Raw genomic sequence first — 24118 nt, 5'->3', positions numbered from 1 at the left:
TAAAACGGCCAGTTGCGCCGGTGAAAATGGCTGGGAGTGAATGAGTTAAAAGACTAATTTCTCATCATCTGCGTTTTGCCAAATTGTCGTAAATAGTCGAATCGTCTCAAAATATGATTTTACTTCACATAATAATGCTATTTAAGACTTTTTTTATCCTGTCGTTGGCACTTTAAACTCGTATCCCACTTTGAGAACCACTGGCCTAAAATGTGTAATTTTTTGCAAAAGAGGAAGAAACGGTCATACTTTAGTGCTTTCGACACACTCTTTGATACATTGCACAAGTGTTCGGGAGATCTCATTTGTTTTGGGCTGCAACATAATTTTGGGGGGAGAAAGGATGGCATCAACACGGAAAAGAGGGACGTTCCCATCCAGTACAGCATCGAAGGCTTTAATGTTCCTTAAGGACGCAATCAACAGAATGTTTGTTAGTAAAAACGGACAACCTGCAATAAAATAAATTGCATTGAGATAAGCTCTCAGAATATTACCTGAGCACCATGTTAATAAGAGCGTCATGCACCTTGCCTTCCCAGTATGCATAGTAATTTGACATACTATGGCACTTGCCGGTGTTCGTTTCCATGATCAAGTGTTCCACCTTAGATATGACTGGTCCAATGTCAGCATATTTGCTTCTCAACAAATTGATTGACTTGATACGTTCTCGATCAATGCATTCATAAAACTCTCTGATACCTGAAAAATACAGCAACTGAAATCACAAGGATTCATGACTTTTTGATTAAACCATGTTTTTATCCAACGTACTTGGTAACATTTCTGCCCGACTCGGAGCAGGGCATTTCAGGAGATCTGCCGTCATGATGGATTGCAACTTTAATTCAATATCAAGCTCGTTGTTCACAATTTGACTGACAACAGTCTCGAATTTTGAGAGCTCCGGGTTTCCATTATTGATGAAATCTGTAATTGCTGATTCAAACATACGAACGGTTGTTGCAAACTTTCGCAGGATGCGCATTCGGGCTGCAGCCATCGATTATTTAAGTAATCGATGAATCTATCAATTACTTCGAATAATCAGATTACGGCTCAGCGTTTAATGCATTGCACAATAAATTTTAGGATATGTTAAACAAATAAATAAGTGTTATGGAAGGCAACATAAGTAAATTCCCTCCTGTTAAATCCCCCAGAAAATTGAGATTTTAAGTTTTCCAATGATGTATCACACATGCATATAGGACAATTTTGAAATTTGGTAAAACTGGGGGTCTCAGAGCGGAACTTCAACTCACCTGAGTGTTTTCCGCCATAAACAAACATATTAGCTCAAACAAAAACATACCTTATGTTGGTCTTAACAGGGATAAGCTGGATTCAGGCATGTTAGACGAGTTATGGCATATTCTCTGCTGCCACAAGAGGGCAGTGTATCCGCCCAAATCAGTAAAACTAATTGCGACACTTTCAAAACAAACCATTACAACGTTACTCGAATTAAACGAATCCTAGAAGAAGCAAAATTTGATTCAAAGCTTTTTTCTAATCGGATTAATCGAGTTCATCGTTGCAGCACTAATGCACATGGATAAAATCATAGCAACAATTTAGCACCATACCCAAGGAATTCCAGTTCAGTCTTTTACATGCCGGAAATAGGATCGTTTCAACCCTTTTGATGTTCTGAGACAACATGGCGATCTTTGCGTCACCCAGACTATCAACTGTAGAGTTGTAGCGGTTGACAAGTTTATGAAGATCTTCACTGTACCTAGATCCAATAGGAAAGACTGATGTTGAAGTGATTTACATTCTCGTTTGAGTATAATTACCTTATAAAGTTGGCCTCCTGTAGACACACGTTTCGAGCCACCTCGGGCATGGAGAAAGACATTGAAACCAAGTTTTTTGTTTCAGCGATCGTCGTGAAAATCTCTGGTGGAAAGTTTACACGGTATCGCCTATCCTTTTGTCCCTTGATATCAGGCTTGGCTGGGACGACCTTGAAAGAACAAGATAAAGCCCGAACAACTAAATTAGTTCAGGAGAAAAAAACTGAAGAATCTGCCATGATTTTGTAGGAAAAACAGAACCGAGCAAATACATACCAGCTCGCGTTGGCTTTCCTTCGAAATTATGACTAAGACAGGTTTTTTCAATAACAATGGCAAGTTGCGTTCAGTCTCAGTGACCCATGACTTATACTTCTTAACGCCGTAGTCGCTTATTTTTTTTGCCATTTCCAAGTATTTGTTCCTCGCCTAGCAAAATTCACCATTGTATTAATACATTTGCAAAAGTAAGGCAAGATCTATGGTTCATGATTGTGCCACCCTAAACACATGCACATGCTTGTATTGTCGTGAAATTGTACAAAAACTCACCAATTTGCCCATTTCAGATTCCAACAAATTTGGCATTGTCAGGAGAGGAAGCATGCCACCTTTTATACGCTGAAAAAGTGAATGCGTCCATCTAACACCTCCTGCTAAGGGAGGCTCGTTCTTATTGATTTGTGGTTTGTCTCTCTTTTCCTCAAAGATTTCGTTAATACTGTCCACCTGTAACAAAGACATGTGACATCCAAAAAAAAAAGATTAAAAAATGTATATAAATGGATATATATGGAGGTAGATTTGTGTCTTTATTATTCAATCAAATAAAAAGTTGCTTCAATCAAAATTAGGGCTGTCAAACGATTAAAATTTTTAATCGAGTTAATTACAGCTTAAAAATTAATTAATCGTAATTAATCGCAATTAATCACAATTCAAACCATCTATAAAATATGACATATTTTTCTGTAAATTATATATATATTCTGTAAAATCAATTGTTGGAATGGAAAGATAAGACACAAGATGGATATATACATTCAACATACGGTACATAAAGTCTGTAGCGGGCATTTCACTCTACTGTCATTTAAATCTGTCTATGCTGTCCTCACTCCGAAGTGTCTACTTTTTCCAAAGCTAGACAGCTAGTGAACGACGCCTTAATAATTAGACTTCTTCCTTTTTCATCTGATTTATTAATAAAATGGCCTCAAACCATTGTCCTCTTTAGACCATCGTAAAACTACAAAAAGTATACACGCATTGCATTAGCAACAACGTTAGCTTAGCACGCTATACAGGTTCACTAAACATTTCGCTTACCAACATAATATGTACATTCTTTACAACAACCATACTTACAGACAAATCTTGTCCAAGGATCATATAAGCACAACATTATCAGCCCGAGACGTCGTGCAGCCATAATGAACTGGCAAGAAAACAATAAACCATGTCGCAAAGCGACCACAAGAGTTCGCTGTTGGACAGCACAAAAACCCTTGCTGTAAAACTTACCAAAAGGCAGAATACTTTCTGAGCGGGACATGTGCGTTAATTGCGTCAAATATTTTAACGTGATTAATTTAAAAAATTAATTACCGCGCGTTAACGCGATAATTTTGACAGCCCTAATCAAAATATATATTTTCAATCGACGAAAAAGTCACTTCAATCAAAAAAATTGTGTTTGAATGCAAAAATATATTTGAAACTCAAAAAAAATATATTTGACAACTATTTTTCTTTGATTTAATTTTTTTATTTTATTTTATTTATTTAAGTCGTTTTCTTTTTTTCTTTTTTTTTTTGATTTAAGTCAAGTTTTTTTTATTATTGAAACAACATTTTTGATTGAAGTCATGTAATTTTGCGTTTGGACCACATTTTGGCTAGGACATTTGTGTTTTTATTATTCAATCAAAAAATAAGTTGCTTCAAACAAAAAAATATATATTTTCAAAAGAAAAATTACTTCAACCAAAATTTTTTAAAAAATGCAATCGTAGAAAAAAAGGTTTGAATGTGAAAAAATATTTGAGACTCAGAAATTCGCATTTGAACACTATTTTTCATTCAAACTGTTTTCTTTGATTGAAGCAATCCTTTTTGTGTTTGAGCCATATTAGTTTTAGACATTTGATTTAGATATTTGTGTCTAAATCATTCACTCGCAATAAAAGTTGCTTTAATCAATTTAATTTAATTAATTTTTTTTTTTTTAAAGTGGAAAAAGTTTTGAACGCACTTTTTTTTTTAAGTGGAAAAAGTTTTTAATGCACTTTTTTTCGATTGAATCATTTTGTCACAAAGATTCAACTTCAACGCTAGTTCTGGTGTGTTTGAGTGGCAGGTGACTACGCCAATGGCATAAAAGTATGAAGCACGAATAATGGCCACCAGGGCTCCATCCAGCCATCAGAGTCTGCTGGAGTCCAAGCTGAATATAGGGCACCGGTATGGGGGTGTGACATCGGCATTTCACCGGAGTACCCGGGACGGTAAAATGCCCTGTCGCGGCACACTGGTCGGACCCCGATATCACCCCCCAGGCGCGGAGGCCGGCTGTTGAGTGGTTGGCCCGCGAATGACACGACACTCATTCAAAGTTGAAGCGACGGGGCTCCCGACGTGGACGCCGGCGATTCGCCGGTAGTCCACTCGCTTACTGGGCAGGCTAGTGTCGGGCCACTCGCCGACCACTCCCGTACCGGCGCGTCGCGGACACTCCGGTTGGAACCAATTGCCAACCATCACGTCAGGGCAGCGGGTGAAGTTCGCACTGTTGAATCACATTAAGCAGCAGGGCACCCTACTCCGGTGAAATGCCGATAAAAAAAAATTTCAATCAAAGAAAAATAATTTTCAAATATATTTTTTTGAGTTTTAAATTTATTTTTGCATTCAAACACATTTTTTTTTGATTGAAGTGACTTTTTCTTCGATTGAAAATATATATTTTGATTGAAGCAACTTTTTATTTGATTGAAGCAACCTTTTTTTTGATTGAATAGTAAAGACAAAAATCTACCTCCATAGATATACAGTGGTACTTCTATTACGAAATTAAATGGTTCTGGAAGTAGTTTCTTAACCTGAAAATTATGTGGGTAGAAATGCGTTTTCCATGTATAGTGGTATGGAAATAGTATCTGAACCTTTTGGAATTTCTCACATTTCTGCATAAAATCACCGACAAATGTGATCTGATCTTTGTCAAAATCACACAGATGACACCAAAAGTTCAGCGCAGAATACTCACAGCGGTAAAAAAGAAGCCTAGAGCGTCTGCTAAAGACTTACAGAAATCACGGGCACAGTCCAATATCTCTGTGCACACATCAACTATATGTAAAACTATGCCCAAGAATGGTGTTCAGGGGAAGACTCCACGGAGCGAGCCCCTGCTGTCTAAATATGCATTGTTGCTCGTTTAATGTTCACAAAAAGGCACTTGGACATTCCACAGAAGTTTTGGCAAAATATTTTGTGGACTAATGAAACCAAAGTTGAATTGTTTGGGAGTAACACACAACATCATGTGTGGAGGAAAAATGAAACAGCTCACCAACATCAACACCTCATCCCTACCGTGAAGCATGGTGGAGGGAGCATCATGATTTGGGGCTGTTTTGCTTCCTCAGGGCCTGGGAAACTTGCAATCATTAATGGAAGAATGAATTTAAAGGTTTATCAGGATGTTTTGCAGTTGAAGCTAAAAGGAGGATGGATGCTGCAACAATGATCCAAAACACAGAAGTAAATCAACTTCAGAATGATTTTAGAAGAACAAAATACACGTTCTGGAATGGCCAAGTCAAAGTCCAGACTTGAACCCCATTGAGATGCTGTGGCATGACCTAATTACAGCGATTCATGCCAGACATCCCTGGAATCTGACTGAACTACAGCAGTTTTATAGAGAAGAATAGGCCAAGATTAGTCCTGATCAATGTGCCAGACTGATCTGCAGCTACAGGAAGCATCTGGTTCAAGTTATTACTGCCAAATTGGGGGGGGCACAAAATATTAAATGTGATGGTGCACTTACTTGTTTTTTTCCCCCTTCTGTCATTGTTTGCATACTATCCTCATTAAAATATGAAAACCTATAAATGGTTGGGTGGTTTTAGTTAAATCACACTGTTTTTTCATCTGTGTGATTTTGACAGAGATCAGATCACATTTGATGGTGATTTTATGCAAAAATATGTCTTCTGTCATTGTTTTGCATACTATCCTCTTTAAATCCTCATTAAAATATGAAAACCTATAAATGTTTGGGTGGTTTTAGTTAAAGACGACACTTTTTTCATCTGTGTGTTTTTGACAAGATCAGATCACATTTGACTTTATGCAGAAATGTGACAAATTCCAAAAGGTTCAGATACTTTTCCATACCACTGTAAATGCCCTAATCTGTTTTAAGACCCCCAAAATTCAGACATAAATCTTTTATAATGCATAGAAATGCATCAAAACATTTAACAAATAAGTTAAAATAGCGTACCGCATGAATGCTAGTTTTAGACCGCAAGGCTGCATGACAACACCATCCTAAACCGGAAGGGGGTCAACATAGAAGCGCGCTCGTATATAACCCATGCAAATACTGCTTGTTTTCTGCCTGTAATCTTTCAAAAAAGAACATGCTGAGTAAACACTGCTGCTATGGAACTTTTCCATGTTCCATTCTGTACCCCCCTAACCTCTTCCTGCTCGCTGCTTTCTCCTAATAAACAAAACACAATGAAATATCATCACAATGGGAGTATATCATACTCAGACCAATAGGACACTGAACAGGACAGGTTAAAAAGGAAAAGAAAAGGAAACACTACTTTTCAACTTAAATTTGAAAGTAATTTCAGACAAACCTCTTTGCAATACTGTGCCAGAACATCATTAGTCTTTTTCATCAAATGATTATTGATGGCCGGTCTGGAGCGAATGTCATTGTATTTAACCAGCATTTCAAACGCAGCAGTTGAAGAGCGCAGAGTCTTGAAGGACTGGTCAATAAAGGCAATTATCTCCCTCTCAATGGCCTAACCAAATACAAGGCAAAGAAAATCAACAGTGCTCGTTGATTTAAATGTGGAAGACATTTGACGAGTCATAAATTGTTACAGAAATTAAATAAAAATGCATCCTGAACTTACACAAACTGTACCGTTAAAGTTCTGCATTATGATTTTCCAGCTGCTAATCTTACAACTACTGAAAGGATCGAAATTGATTTCCTCAAAAGGCAGGATGAGGTTGTCGACTTTGACCTGTATTTCATCAAAACGTTTCGGGTCCCAGGTGACACTTTTTAATTCTGGGCTGAAAATGTTGTAAAATTCTTCTAAATTCTGCACAAAACAAACACATCAAGCAATACGTGTTAGCGATCAGGCAGCATAGAATAGGATGTCGACATATCCACACTTTCTAGTGACTCAAGTGTTGCCGTTATTCAGAAAATGACTGTGTACAGTGAGGAAAATCAGTATTTGAACACCATGCGATTTTTCAAATTCTCCCACTAAGAAATTATGGATGGGTTTGAAATTTTTGAGGTAGATGCTTGTCTACTGTGAGAGACAATCTAAAGAAAACCGGAAATCACAGTGTGTGATTTTTCACAATTGTGAGCCTCAAAGACCTGGTAGTCGCCGAGTCTCCACTTATACTCCTAAATAAGTGGAATGGAGATGGGACTTTTTGAGTCCGACTTTTTTAGCTGTTTGAGGCGGTTAGCTGCATATAAACACCTGTCCACCCCAAATAGCTGTCCAAAGACACCAAGAACGGAATTGTAGACCTCTACAAGAGTTACGGAGCAATTGCCAAGCAGCTTGATGATATAAGATCTACCGTTGGAGAAATCATTAGAAAATGGAGGAAGCTAAACATGACTGTCAATCTTCCTCGGACTGGGGCTCCATGCATGATCTACCTCGTATTGTCTCAATGATCCTAAGAATGGTTAGGAATCAGCCAAAAACGACAATAGAGGATCTGGTCAATGAGCTGAAAGAAGCTGGGACACCATTTCCAAATATACTGTTGGTAATAAATTAAGACGTCATAGTTTAAAATCATGGATGGGACGGAAGGTTCCCCTGCTTAAATCAGCACATGTCCAGGCTTGTTTTATGTTTGCCAATGACCAATTGGATGATCCAGAGGAGTCATGTGAGATCATAATGGACATTTTTGGTCTAAATTCCACTCATAGTGTTTGGAAGAAGAAGAATGATCCCAAGGACACCATCCCTACTGTGAAGCATGGGGGGAGTAGCATCATGGGTGTTTTCTGCAAATGGGACTGGACGACTGCACTGTTTTAAGGAGAGGATGACCAGGGCCATGGATTGTGAGATTTTGGGGGATAACATCCTTCCTTCGGTTAGAGCATTGAAAATGGGTCGTGACTGGGTCTTCCAACATGACAATGGCCCGAAGAAGACAGTCAGAATAACAAAGGATTGGCTTCGTATAGGGCATAACAAGATTCTGGAGGGGCCTAGCCAGTCTTTAGAACCTAAACCTAATATAAAATCTTTTTAGGAAGCTTACGCTCCATGCTTCTCAGTGACAGTTCAGAAACCTGATTGATCTAGAGATCTATTAAGAGCAGTGGTGCAAAATCCCTGCTGCAATCCGTGCAAAACCTGGTAAAAATGTACAGGAAATGTTTGGCCTTTGTAATTGTAAACAAAGGCTACTTTACCAAATATTTACATTGATTTTCTCAGGTGTTCAAATGCTTATTTGCAGCAGTATAAAACAAATAAATTGTTTTAAAAAATCATACACTGTGATATCTGGACTTTTGTTTTTTTTAGATTGTCCCTCACAGTGGACAAGCATCTACCTTCAACGATTATACAAAAAGATGGTAGTTCCTGCTTAGCATTACTGCCTGTTGCACCTCCTCCGGTGCCCATTGGTCAGCTGCAGGGTAATCGGCCAAAAACCACCGTTCACCAACGTTTCGCTCCTTTAATTCTGGTATGTCTCCTTGTGGTGGGGCAGTGAGAGGGCCGTCTCACTGTCACCCCCTTCAGCTGATTGTTGTTATCCACTGCGGTTGTTGTTTGCTTGTTAGGTGTTCTTCCCCAGATTTTGTCCTCCCTCCTGAGCCAGAGCCAAAAGCCAGGTCCATTATTGCCTTCCTGAGTCTTCTTCCTGTGATTCCCACATGCTATAGGAGGCATGTTGTTGATAACCCCATGAGCATCTGCATTCAACCTCCACTGGGTAGATGGTAGTCTTCCAGTAAGCCATTTGGCACTTGGCAACCAGCTTTGAGTACTTGGCCTTCTTACGTTCACAGACGGCCTCAATCCCCTCCTCCATGGGTACTGTGAGCTCGATATGGAACGCCGCCCTTGCCTTGGCTGACCACATGACTATGCAGTGCCTTGCAAAAGTATTCGGCCCCCTTGAATCTTGCAACCTTTCACCACATTTCAGGCTTCAAACATAAAGATATGAAATTTAATTTTTTTGTCAAGAATCAACAACAAGTGGGACACAATCGTGAAGTGGAACAACATTTATTGGATAATTTCAACTTTTTTAACAAATAAAAAACTGAAAAGTGGGGCGTGCAATATTATTCGGCCCCTTTACTTTCAGTGCAGCAAACTCACTCCAGAAGTTCAGTGAGGATCTCTGAATGATCCAATGTTGTCCTAAATGACCGATGATGATAAATAGAATCCACCTGTGTGTAATCAAGTCTCCGTATAAATGCACCTGCTCTGTGATAGTCTCAGGGTTCTGTTTAAAGTGCAGAGAGCATTATGAAAACCAAGGAACACACCAGGCAGGACCGAGATACTGTTGTGGAGAAGTTTAAAGCCGGATTTGGATACAAAAAGATTTCCCAAGCTTTAAACATCTCAAGGAGCACTGTGCAAGCTATCATATTGAAATGGAAGGAGCATCAGACCACTGCAAATCTACCAAGACCCGGCCGTCCTTCCAAACTTTCTTCTCAAACAAGGAGAAAACTGATCAGAGATGCAGCCAAGAGGCCCATGATCACTCTGGATGAACTGCAGAGATCTACAGCTGAGGTGGGAGAGTCTGTCCATAGGACAACAATCAGTCGTACACTGCACAAATCTGGCCTTTATGGAAGAGTGGAAAGAAGAAAGCCATTTCTCAAAGATATCCATAAAAAGTCTCGTTTAAAGTTTGCCACAAGTCACCTGGGAGACACACCAAACATGTGGAAGAAGGTGCTCTGGTCAGATGAAACCAAAATTGAACTTTTTGGCCACAATGCAAAACGATATGTTTGGCGTAAAAGCAACACAGCTCATCACCCTGAACACACCATCCCCACTGTCAAACATGGTGGTGGCAGCATCATGCTTCGGGCCTGCTTTTCTTCAACAGGGACAGGGAAGATGGTTAAAATTGACGGGAAGATGGATGCAGCCAAATACAGGAACATTCTGGAAGAAAACCTGTTGGTATCTGCACAAGACCTGAGACTGGGACGGAGATTTATCTTCCAACAGGACAATGATCCAAAACATAAAGCCAAATCTACAATGGAATGGTTCAAAAATAAACGTATCCAGGTGTTAGAATGGCCAAGTCAAAGTCCAGACCTGAATCCAATGGAGAATCTGTGGAAAGAGCTGAAGACTGCTGTTCACAAACACTCTCCATCCAACCTCACTGAGCTCGAGCTGTTTTGCAAGGAAGAATGGGCAAGAATGTCAGTCTGTCGATGTGCAAAACTGATAGAAACATACCCCAAGCGACTTGCAGCTGTAATTGGAGCAAAAGGTGGCGCTACAAAGTATTAACGCAAGGGGGCCGAATAATATTGCACGCCCCACTTTTCAGTTTTGTATTTGTTAAAAAAGTTTAAATTATCCAATAAATTTTGTTCCACTTCACGATTGTGTCCCACTTGTTGTTGATTCTTGACAAAAAATGAAAATGTTATATCTTTATGTTTGAAGCCTGAAATGTGGCGAAAGGTTGCAAGGTTCAAGGGGGCCGAATACTTTTGCAAGGCACTGTACGTTGGGAGCATTGCAGAGTGCACACATTCCTCCATCCTGAAGCACTGGTGGAGGTTCCGAGGGCAGGGAAGCGTGTCATAGGTTGAGCGGATGAGGAAGCTGAGTCTTGCTTGTGGGATCTTCCAAACGTCTGACCAACTGATGCTCCTGTGTGTGATCCCCTCCTAGGTTGTTCAGCCTCCTTGCCGACCCTGCGACACAGCTTTGATTTTGTAGCAGTTTTCCTCCATTTTCGTCACCTCCGCCACCACAATATCCTTCCTCTCCTTGCGGTTGGCCTTGGACCAGAAACATGGTGCATCTCCCCATCCTAAGCCTACTGTTCCCATCTGGAATCATCTAATCGGCTGATAGCTTAATCGACCTCGGCATGGGCATTCCATTTGCGGCCAGTCAGAACCTTGGGATGAAAATTTCAAACCAGCCTATTATTTCTAAGAGGTAGAACTTGCAAAATCTCAGGGTGTTCAAATACCCATTTCCTCACTGAATATGAGGAATTTAACTAACATGCAAAACATTGGACAAGTCCAGGCAGATGGCAGCCATGTAATCACTTTTCTCAAACAGCTTTCTCTTATCAAACTCCCAGCGTTTTCCAGTGCCTCCTTTTTCAATTTCCTGGCGGACTTCAAAGTAAGTGGACTTCCACAATTCTAGAACACGCTTCGCATCATCCACCTTGGATTTCGCCATCTCTCTTTGACCCCTAGTTGAGACACATAATTAGACTCTCATGGCCGAGCAAGACAAGGGTGACATGTTTAATATAAACTCCACATACTTGAACAGCACACTGAGATCAACTACTTGAGCCACCCGCTCAGACAGTTGCCAAACAATGCGCTCCATTAAAGGAACCATACGATCATTCCTGTTATAGTGGCATGAAATTAACCACACAACTTGTAAACTGTTCATCAGAGGTGGGATGGTCTCCAGGATCACACTAAAGTGTGCTCCGGTAGCCAGATTCTACAAGATAAAACATTTGTCTTAAAAGGTGGGACAATTGTTAAACCAATCATGTAAATAAAGGTTCAACTACAGTGGTATGAAAAAGTATCTGAACCTTTTGAAATTTCTCACATTTCTGCATAAAATCACCATCAAATGTGATCTGATTATTGTCAAAAGCACACAGATGAAAAAAACAGCGTCTGCTTTAACTAAAACAACCCAAACATTTATATGTTTTCATATTTTAATGAGGATAGTATGCAAACAATGACAGAAAGGGGCAAAATAAGTAAGTTAAACAAGTTGTCCAGTTAAGTCAGTTGTCCAGGCCCTAAGGTAGCAAAACACCCCCAAATCATGATGCTACCTCCACATGCCTCACGGTGGGGATGAGGTATTGACGTTGGTGAGCTGTTCCATTTTTCCTCCACACATGAAGTTGTGTGTTACTCCCAAACAATTCAACTTTGGTTTCACCAGTCCACAAAATATTTTGCTAAAACGTCTGTGGAATGTCCAAGTGCCTTTTTGCGAACATGAAACGAGCAACAGCAGTGGCTTCCTCCGTGGAGTCCTCCCATGAACACCATTCTTGGCCATAGTTTTACATACAGCTGATGTGTGCACATAGATATTGGACTGTGCCAGTGATTTCTGTAAGTCTTTAGCAGACACTCTAGGATTCTTTTTTACCTCTCTGTGTATTCTGCGCTGAACTTTTGGAGTCATCTTTGGTGGACAGCCACTCCTTGGGAGAAAAGCAACTGTGCCAAACTCTCAATTTGAAGACAACTTCTCTGACTGTCGATCGATGAACATCCAGACTTTTAGAGATGGTTTTGTATCCTTTCCCAGATTTATACGAATCAACAATGCTTGATCGCAGGTCTTCAAACAGCACTTTTCACCGAGCCATGATGGACAGAAAATGATGCTCATCAAGGCCATTCTTACCAGGTGTGTATTTTATAGTGGGCAGGGCAGCTTTAAACCACTCATCAGTAATTGGGCACACACCTGACTTAAATTGTTTGGTAAAAATTGGTTTCAATTGCTCTTTTAGTCTCCTTTGGCAGAGGGTTCACTTACTTATTTTTCCCCCTTCTGTCATTGTTTGCATGCTATCCTCATTAAAATATGAAAACCTATAAATGTTTGGGTGGTTTTAGTTAAATCAGACACTGTTTTTTCATGTGTGATTTTGACAAAGACCAGATCACATTTGATGGTGATTTTATGCCGAAATGTGAAAAATTCCAAAAAGTTCAGATACTTTTTTATACCACTGTAGATGTTAACAATCACCAAATTTGAGGAAAACATCTTGCTCACCTTGAAATGCCTTTCCAGTGTCTTGAGGAAGCGTACGTTTTCATCTGCCTCCAAATTGTATTTAACCAGTTTAGCCACTGCAGCCTCCATAGAAGGAACAATACCTGCCTGTGCTTTGCTCAATACAAGCAAAATCTTCTTTACCGATGGTTGATTAAGCTTTGCTGTCAAAGCACTGAGGATGGAGGACCGCTCCTGCCAAAAAATGATTTCTGCCATCGGACTAGGTGTCTGTGGCTTCTTGCCATCTTGCTCCGCCATGACAGTGTCAAGCTGAGTCTTCCAGTTCATTACACACTGCTCCAACTCGTCTACCAGCTCTGAATTGACCATCAGGTTATTGACATCATTCTCCATGTCTATGTCAGGAATATGCAGCGCAATGTCATCTTCAATAAAAGACAAAGTTACAGTATTTGGTTAAAGGGATCCACGGACACTTGTCGTTCGTCAAAGATAAACTTTATTATGAATAAAAAAATTTGACATTGAAACCTCTCTGGATGTTTTTGTTTTTATACAATTTGTAGTTTAACTAGTAGGTCGCAATTGTTGTTGACGTCATAGGGCAGGCACGTCACATTGTTACGCTGCCGAGCTTCAAGAGTATGACTCCATGGACATGAACATGTCATCTGTTTAACCCTTTCAATTTGAACCCGAGTGGAACATTCATGAGTCTGACAGTACTATCGATATTTCACAAAACGAGCAGCAAAAGCAAAATGAACAGGAAAGACGGGATGAGAGGAGACGAGAGTAGGGCAAAACCGGGGTTCTGCCAAAATGTCCTACAGTGGGGCAAATAAGTATTTGGTCAACCACTAATTGTGCAAGTTCTCCCACTTGAAAATATTAGAGAGGCCTGTAGTTGTCAACATGGGTAAACCTCAACCATGAGAGACAGAACGTGAGAAAACCCCCCAGAAAATCACATTGCTTGATTTTTAAAGAATTTATTTGCAAATCATGGTGGAAAATAAGTATTTGGTCAATACCAAAAGTTCATTTCAATACTTTGTTATGTACCCTTTGTTGGCAATAATGGAGGCCAAACGTTTTCTGTAACTCTTCACAAGCTTTTGACACACTGTTGCTGGTATTTTGGCCCATTCCTCCAAGCAGCTCTCCTCTAGAGCAGTGATGTTTTGGGGCAACACGGACTTTCAACTCCCTTGAAATGCTTCTTACAAAGCCACTCCTTTGTTGCCCTGGCTGTGTGTTTGGGATCATTGTCATGCTGAAAGACCCAGCCACGTCTCATCTTCAAAGCCCTTGCTGATGGAAGGAGATTTTCACTCAAAATCTCTCGATACATGGCCCCATTCATTCTTTCCTTTACACAGCTCAGTCGTCCTGGTCCCTTTGCAAAAAAACAGCCCCAAAGCATGATGTTTCCACCCCCATGCTTCACAGTGGGCATGGTGTTCTTCGGATGCAATTCAGTGTTCTTTCTCCTCCAAACACAAGAACCTGTGTTTCTACCAAAAAGTTCTATTTTGGTTTCATCTGACCGTAACACATTCTCCCAGTCCTCTTTTGGATCATCCAAATGCTCTCTAGCGAGCCGCAGAGGGGCCTGGACATGTACTTTCTTCAGCAGGGGGACACGTCTGGCAGTGCAGGATTTGAGTCCCTGGAGGCGCATTGCGTTACTGATAGTAGCCTTTGTTACTGTAGTCCCAGCTCTCTGTAGGTCATTCACTAGGTCCCCCCGTGTGGTTCTGGGATTTTTGCTCACCGTTCTTGTTATCATTTTGACGCCACGGGGTGAGATCTTGCATGGAGCCCCAGATCGAGGGAGATTATCAGTAGTCTTGTATGTCTTCCATTTTCTAATAATTGCTCCCACAGTTGATTTCTTTACACCAAGCATTTTACCTATTGCAGATTCAGTCTTTCCAGCCTGGTGCAAGGTCTACAATTTTGTCAATGGTGTCCTTCGACAGCTCTTTGGTCTTGGCCATAGTGGAGTTTGGAGTGTGACTGACTGAGATTGTGGACAGGTGTCTTTATACCGATAATGAGTTAAAATAGGTGCCATTAAAACAGGTAACGATTGGAGCATCGTTAGACCTCTTTAGAAGAAGTTATACCTCTTTCACAGCACATCTTACTTCTTTGTAAGTGACCAAATACTTATTTTCCACTCTAATTTGGAAATAAAGTCTTTAAAAATCAAATAATGTGATTTTCTGTTTTTTTTTTTTTCACATTCTGTCTCTCATGGTTGAGGTTTACCCGTGTTGACAATTACACGCCTCTAATCTTTTCAAGTGGGAGAACTTGCACAATTGGTGGTTGACTAAATACTTATTTGCCCAAATTATACCAACGTCTTCTGTATCGTCATTTGGGAGTTTAGCTAGCTGTATAGCCAGGACTAAGCCTTAGCATCTCGGTGAGGACAGTGCAGTCCTATTCCCTCCCGATGCAGTTATCTCCACCTTGCAATGACTGCAAGTCGTTTTGTTCTAATTTTTCTTCATGAAGTGAAGACACATTTTCGAGCGTTTGAACCTACGTGCTGTCATTGTTATGTTTACGGCTGCACTGCAATGCTCGTGCTAAACCATTGTAACCTTTCATTTTCACCCTCTTTCCTGGTGAAGTGTAGCCAAACTTTGGAGCAGCTGGTTCTTGGCGCAATGCTAGTTTGATGCGTCTGGACAACAAGACACGCCACGACGCAATATGCGTCTTTAGGAATCGTTAAAGGGATCGTTAAGGCTTTTTCATTGCGATGTCAAGGCCTCGAAACACTCGGAACCGGTTCGGAATTGTAATCGGATTTCGATTCCCATCCCTAGTATATGTGAATAACAAACCTTGAGCTTGAAGCTGTTGTATCGTTGTATTGACCACTCCAAGGAACTTGTGTGTGCTGTTAAGTAGTTCATCACGAAGGGGTGCTTGGTCACTTTGCTTGGTTGTAGTCTCCTTATCGCCACTTGATTCCTCAGGGGGAGGTGCTTCTTCAGGCTGAGAGACTATATGACTTTTTTTCATCTGATGTGTAGTCATTAAGGGGATATAAATCTAAAAACAAAAAAAAAGACGTTGGCAGCTTTTTTTTTTATTTATTCATTTTTAATCAAATGTTGAACGCATTTACCTGTACTGAGGCTTCAAGGGAATTTGCAATAAAATGATTACACCAAACATATTTTCACGTTTACATGACTTCAAACATTCCCAACAGGGACCACAAGGCCGAATGGGTAATATTTCAATGCAGTTGTGTTCAGGCTGGGATACCTCTCATATATGCCAGATATTAAAAAAGCTTAACATTGGATCAGGGAGTTATTCGTCATCTACTGAATTTGGCGTGCAGCCCATAAAAATGGCCACCTTTGGCATCCCGCCTAGGTCAGGCCTGAGATTTAAAACTCACCATTTTCATATTTTAAGATCTTATAGTTCTCATGAACAGTCTCACCAATTTTGAGGAGGGTACAACTAACTCCCTGGGCACCAATGTCTCAAATTTGCACCCTGTAAATCCACTAAAATTCCATATTTTTTCACATTAAATCCAAAATACCCGATTTCCTGTCTGGTTTGGGATATGGGTCCAAGAGACTTTTTGGTGCAGTTTTGCACAAGGTATCGATTTCCCAATTTTCATCGCTTTACGTTGAAAAAAACTTAATGGGGAGGCCTTTTTGAAAAATGTACTGGGGCGATGTTGAGTTATTTTGTTACGGTTTTTCGCAAGATCGCAAAACATTCCACCAGGGCTCTCGCACCACTCAGTGCTCGGGCCCTAATCATATGGAGGTAGATTGTGTCTTTATTATTTAATTTTTTTTTAAATGCTTCAATCAAAATGTATTAGGGCTGTCAAACAATTCAAATTTTTAATCGAGTTAATCACAGCTTAAAAATTAATTAATCGTAATTAATCGCAATTCAAACCATCTATAAAATATGCCATATTTTTCTGTAAATTATTGTTGGAATGGAAAGATAAGACACAAGACGGATATATACATTCAACATACTGTACATAAGTACTGTATTTGTTCATTATAACAATAAATCAACAAGATGGCATTAACATTATTAACATTCTGTTAAAGCGATCCATGGATAGAAAGAATTGTAGTTCTTAAAAGATAAATGTGAGTACAAGTTATAGACATTTTATATTAAAACCCCTCTTAATGTTTTCGTTTTAATAAAATTAGTAAAATTTTCAATCAAAAAATAAACTAGTAGCTCGCCATTGTTGATGTCAATAATTACACAATTCTCATGGTGCTTAAACCCATAAAATCAGTCGCACCAAAGCGCCAGCAGAGGGAGACAAAAAACACATGTAACAAGTGGCCATGACACTGCTGTCATTTTAATCTGTTTGAACGGGGCATGTACGTTAATTGCGTCAAATATTTTAACGTGATTAATTTAAAAAATTAATTACCGCCCGTTAACGCAATAATTTTGACAGCCCTAAAATATATATTTTCATTTTGCAATCAAGAAAAGTCACTCTAATCCAAAAACGAAAAAAAAAAAAAAGGGGTTGAATGCAAAAATAAATTAGAAACAAAAAAATGCATTTGAAAAGGATTTTTCTTGGAATTTGGGGGGGGGGGGGGGTGTGGGGGGGGGGGGAATTGAAACAACTTTTTTGGTTGAAGTAGTGTTGTTTTGCATTTGGTCCACATTTTGGTTAGGATATTTGTGTCTTTATTATTAAATCGAAAAATAAGTTGCTTCAAACAAAAACATATATATTTTCAAAACATTAGCTGAGTGGTCCAGGCCCCCCTGGTGGCCGAAAAGTGTCAATTACTAATTTTTTTGTCAAGAATCAACAACAAGTGGGACACAATCGTGAAGTGGAACAACATTTATTGGATAATTTAAACTTTTTTAACAAATAAAAAACTGAAAAGTGGGTCGTGCAATATTATTCGGCCCCTTTACTTTCAGTGCAGCAAACTACCTCCAGAAGTTCAGTGAGGATCTCTGAATGATCCAATGTTGTCCTAAATGACCGATGATGATAAATAGAATCCACCTGCGTGTAATCAAGTCTCCGTATAAATGCACCTGCTCTGTGATAGTCTCAGGGTTCTGTTTAAAGTGCAGAGAGCATTATGAAAACCAAGGAACACACCAGGCAGGACCGAGATACTGTTGTGGAGAAGTTTAAAGCCGGATTTGGATACAAAAAGATTTCCCAAGCTTTAAACATCTCAAGGAGCACTGTGCAAGCTATCATATTGAAATGGAAGGAGCATCAGACCACTGCAAATCTACCAAGACCCGGCCGTCCTTCCAAACTTTCTTCTCAAACAAGGAGAAAACTGATCAGAGATGCAGCCAAGAGGCCCATGATCACTCTGGATGAACTGCAGAGATCTACAGCTGAGGTGGGAGAGTCTGTCCATAGGACAACAATCAGTCGTACACTGCACAAATCTGGCCTTTATGGAAGAGTGGCAAGAAGAAAGCCATTTCTCAAAGATATCCATAAAAAGTCTCGTTTAAAGTTTGCCACAAGTCACCTGGGAGACACACCAAACATGTGGAAGAAGGTGCTCTGGTCAGATGAAACCAAAATTGAACTTTTTGGCCACAATGCAAAACGATATGTTTGGCGTAAAAGCAACACAGCTCATCACCCTGAACACACCATCCCCACTGTCAAACATGGTGGTGGCAGCATCATGGTTCGGGCCTGCTTTTCTTCAACGGGGACAGGGAAGATGGTTAAAATTGACGGGAAGATGAATGCAGCCAAATACAGGAACATTCTGGAAGAAAACCTGATGGTATCTGCACAAGACCTGAGACTGGGACGGAGATTTATCTTCCAACAGGACAATGATCCAAAACATAAAGCCAAATCTACAATGGAATGGTTAAAAAATAAACGTATCCAGGTGTTAGAATGGCCAAGTCAAAGTCCAGACCTGAATCCAATGGAGAATCTGTGGAAAGAGCTGAAGACTGCTGTTCACAAACACACTCCATCCAACCTCACTGAGCTCGAGCTGTTTTGCAAGGAAGAATGGGCAAGAATATCAGTCTCTCGATGTGCAAAACTGATAGAAACATACCCCAAGCGACTTGCAGCTGTAATTGGAGCAAAAGGTGGCGCTATAAAGTATTAACGCAAAGGGGCCGAATAATATTGCACGCCCCACTTTTCAGTTTTTTATTTGTTAAAAAAGTTTAAATTATCCAATAAATTTTGTTCCACTTCACGATTGTGTCCCACTTGTTGTTGATTCTTGACAAAAAATTAAAATTTTATATCTTTATGTTTGAAGCCTGAAATGTGGCGAAAGGTTGCAAGGTTCAAGAGGGCCAAATACTTTTGCAAGGCACTGTATGTATATATGTGTATATATATATATATATATATATATATATATATATACACAGGGGTGCACATAAGTGACCGGACGTAGACAAACGCGCTGGCCCTCAACGACTTCCATACGCTTTTGCGTACCGATGGCTGACCACCGTATTTGCGGCCGACACGAGAAAATAACTTCTCAAAATGTCAAAGAGGCAGGCCACACTGAGTAATTACTTCCGTGTTCCCCCACCCCCGTCAAAAGACAGACAGACGACAGAGACGTCACCGGAGCTACCGAAAAAAAGGACTTTTGCTGAAAAGTAGGATGTACCATGGCTAGAAGCAAATGATGCTCGCATGGAAATGCGGTACAAAATGTGCTGTGAGAATCCCAATGTCGCCGATAAGAGCAGCGCATTTTATGTAGGGTCAAAGAATTTCAGCCATCCAAACTTTGAAAAGCACGAAAAAAACAGAGAGCATGTGGCAATTAAGCAAACTATCGATGTCAAACATGACCCCGCTCGCCCTATGGACAAGTGGCGGAATAAAGGTAATGAACAGCGACATGCACTGACAAACGTGTTTTTGCTCGCATTTTACAAAGCTAAACATGCACGTTCAATAAGGTCTTATCAGGAGGACATCCCACTTTTAAAAAGGCTTGGAGTTAATGTGGGAGCCGCATAATGCCCTTTATTTTGAATTGGTGCTTTTTATTTCTTTACATTTCACTTCAAAGTAATAGCAATTTTGTTGTGCCAGTTGATGTTAATCAAGCATTAATTGTTAATATAATTAATTAAAGTTAATTGGCTCTAAGTAAACCTTGTCATAAATTTATCGCATCAGGCGGGTCGGCTCTCAAGCTCAATGAGGACCAAGTCACATCTCCAGGTCCTCCTCTGAGAACCTGGGCAAAAAAATTATGTGCACCCCTGTATATATAGAAGTTCATAAACAACAACATAAATGAATGATATAGACAAAAAACGTTATTTTTATCATGGGTCAAAATGATTTTTCAAACAGATCATGTGACGAGCACCTTAGACGGTCATTTGCTTTGCATATTATTTCCCCCCCCAAAAAATTAGGGGAGGGCAATTTTATGTTTCAAATGATTTTTTTCTTTGATTGAATTGTTTTTTTGATTGAAGCAACTTTTTGGAGGATTGAATGATTTCGACACAAATGTCACCCAAAAAGGATTGCTAAAATCAAAGAAAACTTTTTTAATGAGAAATTAAGTGTTCAAATGCAAATATTTGAGTCAAATATTTTTTTTCATTCAAAAACTTTTTTTTCTATGATTGAAATTTTTCTTTTTTTTTTTTTTGATTGAATTGATTTTTCTTTTGAAAATATATATTTTTTGTTTGAAGCAACTTATTTTTTGATTGAATAATAAAAGACACAAATGTCCTACTCAAAATGTGGACCAAACGCAAAACAACATTACTTCAATCTAAAAAGTTGCCTAAACCAAAAAAAAAAAAAAAAAAATTCAAAGAAAAATAACTTTCAAATGCATTTTTTTTTAGTTTCTAATTTATTTTTGCATTCAAACACTTTTTTTTTTTTTTTTTGGATTGAAGTGACTTTTTTTAATTGAAAACATATATTTTGATTGAAGCAACTTTTTGGGGGGATCGAATAATGAAGACACAAATCTACCTCCATATTGCTCCGCCCAGGGGATACGATTTTTGACTGGGGTAACTACATTGGCACGACACCGGCAGGCGTTCCATATTAAATGGATGACAATCTTGGCGAAAAGTATAGCTGTCCTAAGCAGCCTGATTTAAAATTCCCCTCAAGAATGATGGGAAACAAAAAAGCGCTCATTTTTAACTTATCATTATAAATATTCTTGTAAGTTAATTTTATTGCTGACACTGCGTTTGGGGTCATCAACATGTTGTGCCCCCCCCGCCCCAAAAGTCAAACTCTGCCTATATTTCAAAAGAAAAATCACTTCAATCAAAAAAAGAAAAGTTTCAATCATAGGAAGTCCTACCATAATGTCTACCCATAATATAGCCAAACACAAAAACATTTTCAATGAAAAATTAAGTGTTCAAATGCAAATTTTTGAGTCTCAAAAATTTTTTTGCATTCAAAAACGTTTTATTTTCTATGATTGAAATTTTTCTTTTTTAAATTGAAGTGATTTTTCTTTCGAAAATATATTTTTTGTTTGTTTGACGCAACTTATTTTTTGATTGAATAATAGACACAAATGTCCAAGCTAAAATGTGGCCCAAACGCAAAATGTTACTTCAATCATAAAAAAGAAGAAAAATAGTTTTGAAATGCATCTTTTTGATTTTCAGATTTATTTTTGCAGTCAAACACATTTTTTAAATTAAAATGACTTTTTTTTTAATTGATAATATATATTTTGATTGAAGCACTTTTTTTTTTTTTTTTTTGGTTGAATAATAAAGACAAAAATCTACCTCCATATAATTAAGGCTCACTCGCCTTAAGTGGCTAGGTTAAATATAAACCATCTTATTTCATCAATTGTTCATGTGTTTTTCTTTGTCTCACGTCAAAATTTGAACAGCATGATGAAAAGGACTGTTTACACACAATTTTACTATGGATTTTGCCTGTTAACCAAATGTTTGTGGGATAAAATTGAACAGAAGTTGCTGTGAAGTTCACTCACATGAATAAGTTTTTTCTGCAGTAATTTTAGGATGTATTCGTTACTTCTTTCAATCTCCACAGGAGATGGCGACAGGTATTCTTCTTCAGTTTTTTCGGGTGACTCGCCATCGACGTCTAAACACAATGAGATGAGAGGTTGCAACTTCTCATGCGCATTTAAATGAGCCGCGGTGAAATGAACTCACCCTCTTCGTCTTGGATTAGGGGGCCCGATCCGTCAGGATCTTCCTCCTTTGGATCGGAACCCAAGTCTTGTTGGTTGTCCTCTTTTCCCTCCTCCTCCATCTCCAAAACTCTCCCACTCCTGCGTGTGTTCTACGGTCGGTGATTCTGCTCTAATTTTATCATTTAATAACGAATTCTACTTCGTCCGTTTCGACACCATTTTTTAACCACTAACGTGTAAAAACAAATACTAAAAAATATATCGATATAAAAGATAAAAATAGACCAAAAGAATGACGTTTGTACACGTCACCAAAGGTAAACATTTTAGCGTGTGGCTGTAAATATCGCATAAATGAGCCTAGATGTCAATTGGAGAGAGGGCAACAAAAGTAGCTGGCGGCCATATTGCGTCGGAGAACATTGGCGGACTCAAGTGAAGTGGTCATCAAATGTGTGATTTCTAGCATTTTATTAGTAAATTTAAATTGCAATATCGGAAAATAGATTAGTGTATATTAACATACACAACGAATACAACCTTGTTAATAATCTCTTAACGATCCAGGAATGGAATTTTTTATCTGAAGACCACTCAAAATTGTCTAACAAATAATTAAATATAACTGAAAAAACTTCTTAGTGAACCAAAAAAATGGAGCCTTCCTATGCGGCGCCGTTTGTAAAGCAGCACATGCTGAAAATTACGATATTTAGCGCCACAGTGTTTAAAGTTTGGTGTGAAATTTTAGATACTTTTTTTTTTTTTTTTTTTTTGCACATTTACAACATTGTTTAGCAACTTATTTATTTTTAAATAATAAGTATTGGGCCTGAATGTTTAAATGCAGAACTAAATATTTAATATAAATATAAATGTTAAATTTATATCCTACATTTATGTGTTAAATCTAAATGTTAAATTTATATCTTAAATCTAAATGGTAAATTTATATTTTATATCTAAATTGTAAATTTAAATGTTTATTTATGATAAATATTTAGTTCTGGATTTAAACATTCAAGTCCAATACTTATTATTTAAAAATAAATTTGTAAGTTGCTTAACAATGTTGGAAATGTGAAAAAAAAGGCCTCTAAAAATTTCACACATTTTAAACACTGTGTGGCGCTAAATATGAGAAAATGTCGTATTTTTCAGCATGTGCTGCTTTACAAACGGCGCCCCATACCTTCCTTCAGGTAAAACACTACTGCTTTTGTCCATGAGAACAGCCCCCCCCCCCCCCCCCAAAAAAAAAAAAAAAATTCCTTTGGGCTGCTTTAAGAATACATAGATAAAATAAAAATGAAAATTGGGGAGAAGGGTCTAAACCTTGGTTCACTGCATTTCTCACAGTTTATTTACCATTAACTGTAGAAAACGCATACAGGAGGATACTTCTCTCGAAGCAGCTTCCTACTCGAGTTTTGCAGGTTAGTAAGTTCACAGTTTAATGTTATGCTAACTCTGATGCAGGTTGGACATTCAGTAGCAAAATTAGTGGTCTGTTCCCCACCTACACAACATTGATGTCTTTTTACGCTTGGTTTGGCCCACATCAGGTTGGAAGTTGTTTCAGTTAGTATATGTTTGTGTATGCATTTGTATTTAAGTTTAGAGCCAGTTTGTGGAGTTATGTGTGAGCAATTTTCTATGAGAACTGTAAATACTTTAACATTCGTAGCATCAAAGCTAGCGGACTTTTGTAAGGCAAATAAGAAAAATTTAATCTAGGAAATGTACATATTGATCGGACTAGATGGACGTTTGAACACCAATTGTTTTGTTTTATTGTTAG

At 38.7% G+C, this 24118-nt stretch overlaps 1 protein-coding gene across 1 annotated transcript in view; it reads right to left on the bottom strand.

Annotated features, from left to right (window-relative positions):
* LOC130913716 (dynein axonemal heavy chain 10-like) overlaps positions 1-22576 on the bottom strand; it is a 144372-nt gene extending 121796 nt beyond the window's left edge. Inside the window, exons 1-15 of the mRNA XM_057832527.1 lie at positions 22337-22576; positions 22150-22265; positions 15973-16183; positions 13145-13533; positions 11637-11827; positions 11363-11561; positions 6974-7168; positions 6689-6859; positions 2358-2534; positions 2082-2234; positions 1806-1975; positions 1593-1744; positions 778-942; positions 498-705; positions 250-406 (exon numbers count right to left, since the gene is read on the bottom strand). Coding sequence (XP_057688510.1) covers positions 250-406; positions 498-705; positions 778-942; positions 1593-1744; positions 1806-1975; positions 2082-2234; positions 2358-2534; positions 6689-6859; positions 6974-7168; positions 11363-11561; positions 11637-11827; positions 13145-13533; positions 15973-16183; positions 22150-22265; positions 22337-22436 — 2754 coding nt within the window. The 5' untranslated portion in view covers positions 22437-22576. The remainder of the gene's footprint in view (positions 1-249; positions 407-497; positions 706-777; positions 943-1592; positions 1745-1805; positions 1976-2081; positions 2235-2357; positions 2535-6688; positions 6860-6973; positions 7169-11362; positions 11562-11636; positions 11828-13144; positions 13534-15972; positions 16184-22149; positions 22266-22336) is intronic.
* Positions 22577-24118: the final 1542 nt, after the last annotated feature.

Source organism: Corythoichthys intestinalis, chromosome 3, assembly GCF_030265065.1.
Source record: "Corythoichthys intestinalis isolate RoL2023-P3 chromosome 3, ASM3026506v1, whole genome shotgun sequence".
Classification (NCBI taxonomy): Eukaryota; Metazoa; Chordata; class Actinopteri; order Syngnathiformes; family Syngnathidae; genus Corythoichthys; species Corythoichthys intestinalis.
Note: the sequence above shows the minus strand (reverse complement) of the source record. Positions and strands in the feature narration are given on the sequence as shown.